The sequence below is a fragment of the Dunckerocampus dactyliophorus genome, chromosome 20 (genome assembly GCF_027744805.1).
Source record: "Dunckerocampus dactyliophorus isolate RoL2022-P2 chromosome 20, RoL_Ddac_1.1, whole genome shotgun sequence".
Taxonomy (NCBI): Eukaryota; Metazoa; Chordata; class Actinopteri; order Syngnathiformes; family Syngnathidae; genus Dunckerocampus; species Dunckerocampus dactyliophorus.
This window is the reverse complement of record NC_072838.1, coordinates 481,648-491,017: the sequence shown is the minus strand read 5'-3', so window position 1 is coordinate 491,017 and position 9,370 is coordinate 481,648. Positions and strand designations below refer to the sequence as shown.

The window sequence follows — 9,370 nt, the reverse complement described above, 5'->3', positions numbered from 1 at the left end:
GATGGCGGAATAAGAAAGGCTGATCCAGTGTATTGACCATCACTCTCGTGCCCTTGGTGTATTGGATCCTATTTTATAGTTATGGTTTACATTTTTTAATTACTATTTATATTTTTTGTAAACGGCAGTAACTAATTTATTTCATTCATTTCAACACCGTATCCATATACATATATTCATATACCTCTCCTCGGAACCGTCATTGTCGCTAGACGACAGCGAGTTGCATTCACTGACACTCCGAAAACCCCAAGAATATCTTTATTATGAGTGTATGTGTGGTCTAAACAAACAGAAGACAAAGACAAATAGTAAGTGCATATTCTTATCGCTGACTAACGTAACTCTTACTGCGGAAGAACAATTTAAGTATGCTCGGAAATCTCAGGAAAATACATCTGAACTCAAAACATGGCAAGTCTTAATAAATTACGTAGTGTCTTTGAACGCAACCACGCAACCCTGTATTTCTGATAACTGTTAAATTGTGATTCTGCGACTATTAAAGAGTGTTAGGCAAATACATTTAGCTTGATTGAAATGTTCAGTTCATTTGGAGCTGTTATTACATTATATATATATATATATATATATATATATATATATATATATATATATATATATATATATATATATAATCCTGCCCTGTCATTTATCTCAGCAAAAATGGGCATATTTCACACATAGTGGCAAATGGTGATGAATCATGATTCATTTGAAAACACCAAACTACCAAATTTGCCTTATTGTCCCAGGAAATGTCCAAATGTAAATGTGACATTGCCTTGATCTTTGGCATGTGCATGCAAAGAAAGAAAAGATACGTGATGGTGGTAGCAAAATAAGTGAGGTTTATTGGAAGCGGAATGACAAGAAGATACTGCTTTTGGTCTGAAGCCACTGGAAGATGAAGGCCGACATCACCCTCGGTCTACATTTCTCCTCACTGCTCCACCACACCGTCCGTGGCGTCGTCCTGCGCCTGGATGGGATGCCATTCAACCAGCTGGAAGGGAAGAAGGCACAAAGTCTCATTTCAAGCGCAACAAGAAGCCTTCATGTGCAGCTTTTAAAAAGGGAGGTGAGGATATTTTGGGAAGTGAGCTATCGCAGTGCTGAGCTCCACTGAAGAGTGAAACATTCCCGCCGGACATTACTGGAGGGTCTAGTGTCAATCATATGACGGACATGTAGACTTCCTTCAGCTTGCTGCTTTGAGTTGGGGGTGTCGGGGGTCCGCAGAGACGTTTGAAATCTGCTGGCAGGCCAGAAGATGACAGAAAGCAAGCTAGTCTGGTAATAAGGCTAATAACGGAGGACACTTTACAGGCGGTCACACGGGCGGGAGCTTCCGTGGCGGCGGTGAAAGCAGCCACGATGGAGGCGAAGACGACGCTGGGGCTCTTGGCGGCATCGATGGCCACGTGCAGTCCCTTGGCGCTGTAGTACTGCACCAGCGGCGCCGTCTGCCGGTGGTACGACTCCAGGCGGGAGCGCAGCGCCGTCTCGTTGTCGTCGCTTCGGCGGATGAGGGGCTCGCCTGTCACCTGCGGAGAGGAGGAACCCAAAAGGGAATCAGATCACACACGTGCAGCGACGGGGTCCGAGCTGAGAGACTCACGTCGTCTTTCATTGGCTCTCTTGGGGGGTTAAACTCCTCGTGGTAGGAGCGACCGCTGGGCTGGTGAAAGAGTCTGCCAGGGCAGAAAAAGTCAATTTAGGAGTGAGCAGACAAGCCAGCAACAACTTCGTCTTTTTCATGCAGCTTCTGACTCAAAAGGCGTGAAAAACGACGCAAGTCAGCAGATGTTTTAGACTTCACCTTTTTTTTCCTTTTTCTTTCACTTTTTAGGTTTCTTTTTGTGCAACCAAAACACAGACGTGGTACCGGGGGGGGGTAAAAAGGAAAACTGTGATGATAACCATAGAACTTTTTCATTTATTAAATGTACTATTTCGTATAATATTTATTATTATATATTGAACCATAATGGATTCGATTTTATAGCACCTTTCACCCGATGAAGTGAAGTCATTATTCATTCACTCAGTCACTACATCTGTATCCTCAGCTGCCCTAGGGTAGTCTGACAGGAACGTGGCTGCCCATTCGTGCCTCCCAGACCACTACCAAACATTCTTCCACCAGTGTGGGCAGCACTGGAGGCAAGGTGGGTGAAGTCTCTTCTCGCCCAGGGACACAATGGCAGTGACTGGGTGGAAGGAGCCAGGATCCAACCGCCAACCTTCCAGTTTTGGATGACCTCCTGAGCCACTTCTGCATTATTACTACCGTATATTTATTATTTCAGTTATTTTTGGGCGATATGGCCTCAAATCAATATCACGATCATTTGGGCGGTTCTTTCTCCGACCACTGCTCATCTTTGCCATCTGACAATAATTGTAGAATATGCAAATTAACTGCTTTTCGTTGATTTATTGCCCAACTGGCACACATTACCTTCAATGAAATATAATGCACATAATGGGATGCACCAATTCTGCCTATAAAGCCTTCTGAAAAAACCTCCAAAAAACGTCAACAACGCTGCTTTTCCATCATGTGGTGGTTACGCCAGTTTTCATACTCGCTTTACATTTGGTGTTCTTCTGCTCAACATCATCTTTGTGGAAGCCAAAATAAATGTTCCTGGGACAGCGGTCCACAAATATGAATGTACGGTTCACCCACCCACCCTGGCATACTACATCCTGTAAGCCTTACACACATTCAGCCACACGACATGACTGGCATCACGTCTCATGCAATTACGTTACTAATGGCCACCTGGAGATCAACCCAACCTACCACAACCATGTCAGCTCATATTTCACAATAATAATAGCATTTATAAACATAGGGACACTCATTTTTCTACCAATTCTATGTCATGTTATTTTCCTAGCTGTAGAGACTGGATAGACCCCATCATCAAAATGATCATTTACACAATGAAAAGACTATTCCACGTGTCTATTAGCGACATCAGATAAAGCATGGAATCCTTCAAAACTGCTAACAGCAAACTAATCAAGGTTCCCTATAGAGACGCGTACATGGTTTTATTTTTATAATTGTCCGTCTTACATAATTAGCCATGATGGACACGTTCTGTTTTTTAAAGGCTTTAAACATCCGTGTATTACACGTTAAGTATTTGTGGTATTAGTTTCATTTGGAGCGGCGTTATGATGCATGCAAACAGAAAAAACAAGTGTTTTTAGCGCGTGCAGCTCGTACGGCTGACATGTCAATGTGAGTTGGAGGAGACTTGTACATTTCTATACGGATGTGCCACAATGTTGCTCTACTTGGATTGACTTTTCATGGATTTACTTCATGAGCAAAATGCTCATGAAAGGGTTGAAAAACGTACTGTAGTCGCACGTGTGCTCCCAGTCTACTTGGAGGCGCATACGCGAGTGAAATGCTGGCACCGTACAGCCCCCCCCCCTTCATTTCAACCATCAGCCGTTTCCCTCCTGGTTCAGGCTGGATGGGTGGAGTCATGTGACTAGACAAGCTGCACGTCGTCTTAAAGGGGAATGAACATAGCAAACCAGCACACAGTCTAAACTTTTATTTTCTTTTTTTATTAAAACACGGAATTTACCGACATGGGCAAAATGACGCCGGTTATCGTGGTAAATTTCGGTAATGATAAATTTTCTGTTTCTCGCCCAGGCCTAATGGGAGTATTTCATACTTGGAATGTGTTTCATAAGAAGGTTAGAAGTCTGAGTGATTTTTTGGCCATTCTCTGGTAAGTGTGGAAGGTGAAGTGATGGATGTATCGTACGAGTGAAACACAGTATATGCTAATAACAAACATCAATGAGTGCGTCATGGACATGCAGCGCTTTAGCAATACTGTCGCGTGTGCACTGACTTCATCCCCACCTGCCACAGATCCTGCGCACCAGCAGGGAATCGTCCACTGCAAACTCCACGACAGAGTCCAGCTTCTCGTGTCTTTTCTCCAACAAATCATCCAGCTGGAGACAAGAGACAGGAAGTCAGCCGACAAAGGGCAGCCGATCAGATCGGGGCACGGGGCGCACATCCTGACCAGTTCCGCCTGTTTGACCGTGCGGGGGAATCCGTCCAACAGGAAGCCGTTCCTGCAGGGTGGAGTGTCCAGGTTGTTCTCGATGAGCTCCACCACCATCTCGTCACTGACCTGAACCAGAGGGAGACGCTGCCGTCGGTCAAGAGAGGATACACGCCCCCAGCGGGGAAGGCTTACCAGCTTGCCGGCATCCATGGTCTGTTTAAGCTTCTTGCCCAGATCCGAGCCAGACGCCACCATGGCCCTCAGCATGTCTCCGGTGGACAGGTGGCACACGCAGTAGCACTCGGCGAGACGGTGGGCCTGCGGGAAACGGCGGCTCGTTCGCGTTAACTCATATGGTTTGCTTGGCAACTGTACAGCAGCCCGTTTAGGCGGCTACCTGGACTGGCCCAAATAACAACACCCTTGGCTGCTTTATGTCAACATGGAATCCACTTTGCACACAGCAGAGGCATTTAGCACACGTTCAAAACTAAACTAAATTAGTTGCTTTCATTTTCATTTCTACAGCAGCCTATTTAGGTGGCAACCAATTAAGCGTGCACTCGGCTGGCGTCTGCTTAAGTGGAGGATGTTCCTACCGTCAGGCAGACGCTACAGGAGTTTGAAGTCCAGGACCACAAGGCTGGCAAACAGCTTTTACCCACAGGCCATCAGGCTTCTCAACGAAGCACTCACACACGCCGCACGCAACACACACACACACTCATAGCACTTTATTTATTTATTTATTTATTTATCTGTATTAATGTCTCTTCTGTTGTTGTTGCTTAATTTATTGGTATTTATGTTTCTTATGTTCTTATTCTTTGTGTTTTCTTTCTTTTCTTGGGAGAATGAACAGAATAAGAATTTCATTGCATAGCAGAACCACCAGTTTTACTGTGCACATGACAATAAAACTCTTAAATCTTTGGCCGCAGAAGAGGCAGTTAGTTCATGTTCAAATCATTAAAAAAACGCTTCAGATTTAACTAGAAGTGTTTTTCCAGTGTTTAATTTGGTTGGCCACCTTTGACGAGGGTGTCTGGGGTCAAAAGGCCAAAACACCAACTGATTCAAAAGGTACACTATTGATGTGTCCCAAAACGACATCCTTCCATGGCTGAGATAAAGATAAAGTTCCCACACCTCACGTGTTACCATCTATTGGCACAAAGGACACTTGCATCAAGTCCTTGTGTGGTTACCAACCTATAACACCACTGGCAATACTCTATACGATAGAGTATTGGATGATATCAAACCTATAGAGGAGGGGTCACCAACGTGGTGCCCGCGAGCACCAGGTCGCCCGCAGGCCTGTTCTAAAATTAGCTCAAATAACCACACGTATCTGTATCATGTGTCACGTATCTATCTATTTTATTTTTTGCTATTCTTGATTAAATCACACTTACATGTGAACTGGAAATGACAATATATTAATTAATTTATTTTTTAAAAAGTGATTAATATAAATGAACTCTGACCTACTATAGTTCAAGGGTCAGTATTGTGCGCAGGCCCACAACGTAGCGTTTGTGGAGCAGCAAAAAGACGATGATTGAGCCCAAAAAAGATGGCAGAAAAAAGAAAGAAAACCTATCATTTTCACGATGAATGGGAGGTACAGTTTTTATTACCACTGAGAAAGGAGCCTGCGTGCGTCTCATTTGCGGGGCGACTGTAGCGACTGCGAAGCGACACAATGTGGAGAGACATTTCACAACTTGCCACACAAGCTACCATGCTAACTACCCGCCGGGCAGCGCACTACGAGCACAAAAGCTCGCGATTTAAAGACAGCTCTGAGTAAAAAGCAATCTTTTTTGATGAGACCGGTGAAAAGCTCCCGGAAGCAACTGAAGCCTCATTAAGAGCTGCGCAATTCTTGACTAAGAACAAGAAGGCATTTTCAGATGGGGCTGTTGTCAAAGAAGCAATGATGATAATTGCTAAAACTGTGCTTGAAGACGAGAAGTACGGAACCGATGTAATCTCCACTCTCTCTGATGTTCAACTGGGTGCATCGACAATGGTAAGAAGAGTGTCGGCGACGTCCGCGAACTTGGCCGATCAGTTGGACCGTGATCTGGCGAGGTGCAGGCGGTTCAGCGTCGAGTGTGACGAGTCGGTGGACAGCAGCAGTACAGCACAGCTGATGATCTTCATCAGGATGTCGTCTGATGATTTCTTTACAAAAGAAGAACTTCTGACACTACTACCCTTAAAGACAACTACCGGGGAGTTGACATCTATAACGCGGTGGAGGAGTTTTTAGTGGAGAAAAAGGTGCCGCTGGAAAAGCTGGTGTCTGTGACTACGGATGGGGCTTGTTGACACAGGAAAGTACAGTAGTGTATTCAACCCACCTTTGTGAATCAGCCTTTTCTGACATGCACTTCATCAAGAACAAACACAGAACACGCCTCACTGATGCACATCTGCAAGACTCAGAGTTGCAATGTCAAGTTACACACCAATCCAACACACTGGTGGAGAGCATGCAATGCCAGGCTTCCCACTCACTGACAAAGAAACAGATGCCAGATTTGGTGTCCAGTTCAAAATGTGTCATTCATGATTTGTTAAATGTGTTTGTAAAATGTAACATTTGATAGCACAACTGCTAAGTGCATTTTTTTTTTCTTAGGCTTGTGCAGGGTGTTTGTTAAAAATGTTAAAAATTCTGCGGAGGTACATTTTGATTTCCTACGACTGTTGTAGAAGTGATGATTTGAAAATGTTCAATTTGAAAAACACTGAAACTTCAAAATATAGAAATAAAGTGCTGCATATTGACATTAATTTATTTCCTATCTTGTTATCATTGATATTTTTTGTGAGAAATTATTAACATAATCAGTGTCTTCACATAGCTAAATACCATTAATATTAATAAAAACATATAATTAAAGCTAAATTGAGCAAAATGGCTATTTCAGAAATGTGTATCAAACTGGTAGCCCTTTGCCTTAATCAGCACCCAGGAAGTAGCCCTCGGTTTCAAAAAGGTTGGTGACCCCCGCTATAGAGTCTATAGGTTTGATATCATCCTAAAACCGCAAGAAACAGCTGCTCAGGAGACAACAATTAGCATTTTGTTGTGGAAAACAAAAAAGTGTTGTGTCTGTGTAGGCTCTCAGTCGTACAGGAGTTGTCCATCGAGGGAAAGGCTTCTTGAGACGTCATCTGTACTTCTGTGAAGAAGGTGTCGGACGTTTCGCTCCTCATCCGAAGAGCTTCGTCAGCGAACTAATAAGTGCTGGTAGCCTAGGCCTTAAATACAGTAAGAGTGGGCGGAATTGGTGTGCCAACACCCTCCTCCTATTGGTTCCTTACACTAAGCCTGGGCGGAGTTGTGGTCTGATCCTCTCCTGCCATTAGCACCTCCGATAAAAGGGAAGTGTAGCTCCCTGAGTTGGGTATGAACGACTCTGATACTGGCTCGTTAGCATCTATTGTTCTGGCTCGGCCCTGGCTCCACCTCATTTGCAAGACTAAGAGCTATGGGTTTTGGTCTCAGTAACCTGCTGAACACAGGGTCCAAATTAAACCTCAAACCACCATTCCGATTCAATGATGGGTTCTGTTGTTTGACAAAAATAGCTTCCTTTACTCCTCTTTCAAACCATCTGTTTTCTTTGGCCAAAATCTTTACCTCGCTGTCCTCAAAAGAGTGATTGGTAGCTTTAAGGTGTAGATGTACTGCTGATTGACGACCACTAGAATTGTCCCTGCGATGTTGATAAAGCCTTTTTTGGAGCATTTGCTTAGTTTCCCCAATGTAATGCTCTTTGCATTCCTCATCTTTACAGTGGATGGAATAGACCACATTGCTCTGTTTCTGGTTTGGAGCCTTGTCTTTAGGATGCACTCATTTTTGTCTCAGGGTATTTACAGGTTTAAAATAGGTAGGAATTTTGTGTTGCCATAAGATCCTCTGGAGTTTTTCGGAGACCCCCGCTACATAAGGGACTACCACTCCTCTCCTTTTTGCTTTTGTGGGCTTTTGTGTTTCTTTCCCAACGTCCGATACCTTCTTCACAGAAGTACAGATGACGTCTCAAGAGGCCTTCCCCTCGTTCAAAGCGTTGTCTTACTTTGAAGGTATGCAGGAAAAGCTGCAGCACAACTCACATCTGCATGTGATTTGTTCATACGAATTTAAACAAGAAAAAGCAATTGTTGAAATTGGAGACGCAGGGGAAAGCGAGTTTTGGAAAAGTGCTGTTTAAGTAAGCCAGAGTTGATGACTTTTTGGAGTTTTGGGTTTTAATTTAATGACTCACCATTGAACTAACTTTGCGAACTAAACCACCGTGGCGATTGTTGTGAAATAATATTGTTATTATTTATTTTACCTACTGACTGCTTTTAATTGTTCAAATAAAAGCTGGTTAAGCCATTGCAGTAATTAGCCTTTAGCTGCTAGCCGACATCAACCACCATGCGCTACTACTTTCAAAGCTAGCTGCTGCGTGCTAACACTAGCAGCTCACCTGGGTCCCCTTCCCGGCGCCAGGCGGTCCGAGCAGGATAGCCCGAATCCCGTCTTGCACATCCGCTATCGCCTCTTTGAGCTGCGCGCTCGGAGCCATCGGAGGACGAGAAAAGTAACTTTGTACAACGTCAGCGTCCTTCTGCTGACAGCTCGGCCAAGTCGGCCAGGAAGGGACGATACTTGGCTGCTAATTGGCTAAGACCGCGTAAACCCCACCACTCACAAAGAGTGCGACGTTTCTGATTTGTAGTAATGGTTTTCTGTTAAGCATCGCGTGTGCTGATTGGACGTAAATCTTATGACGTAGGGTCACACGTTCTTTTCCCTGGCGAAGCTTACATTTCATGTTGTTTGATGTTAAGCCTTTAGTTGAAATTAAACATGTTCCTCCTATTTAAATAACTTTTGACCCGTTTTTTGTTACAGTCTCATATAATGTGTTAATTCTTTATTACATTTTGTGCGAGTTTGTCAGTTGTATGTTTTATTAGCAGTCAGATTAATTTCCTTGAATTTCACAATCCCCGCCCATTTTTGCCTAATTATCGTCAGTTCCTGCCTCATAGGTGCCTTAAAAGCGGATGTCTTATAGTCTCCAGGTACTTGGAGGAACCGATTTCCTATTTTGGTCATTAATGTAACACCTTCCTAGCTAGTATTTAAAACAAGGAGGGAACTCTTTACACGAATCACTACCTGCTGGCAGCCATGTTGTCGCCTGTCGTCAACCGCCACCCATGTGACCACAACGAGCCAATCGAGATCGTAATTCAAGATAGACAGTCATAATAGCCAATCATTGGCTGCG

The 9,370-nt window shown here is 43.9% G+C and overlaps 1 protein-coding gene across 3 annotated transcripts; it reads right to left on the bottom strand.

Annotated features, from left to right (window-relative positions):
- Positions 1 to 834: 834 nt before the first annotated feature.
- Positions 835 to 9,297, bottom strand: ak2 (adenylate kinase 2). Of its 3 annotated transcripts, XM_054763798.1 has the most exons (7): positions 8,561 to 9,056; positions 4,251 to 4,376; positions 4,074 to 4,184; positions 3,905 to 3,999; positions 1,622 to 1,694; positions 1,328 to 1,547; positions 835 to 1,006 (listed from the first exon to the last, which is right to left on the bottom strand). In XM_054763798.1, the coding sequence occupies exons 1-7, from the start codon at positions 8,657 to 8,659 to the stop codon at positions 999 to 1,001; spliced, it is 732 nt and encodes a 243-aa protein (XP_054619773.1). In that variant the 5' UTR covers positions 8,660 to 9,056; the 3' UTR covers positions 835 to 998. The 3 variants fall into 3 exon arrangements, with proteins under 3 accessions (XP_054619773.1, XP_054619774.1, XP_054619772.1); XM_054763799.1 differs by lacking the exon at positions 8,561 to 9,056 and adding an exon at positions 9,259 to 9,297 and having other exon boundaries at positions 835 to 1,547; XM_054763797.1 differs by having other exon boundaries at positions 835 to 1,547; positions 8,561 to 9,136.
- Between the last annotated feature and the right edge of the window lie 73 nt (positions 9,298 to 9,370).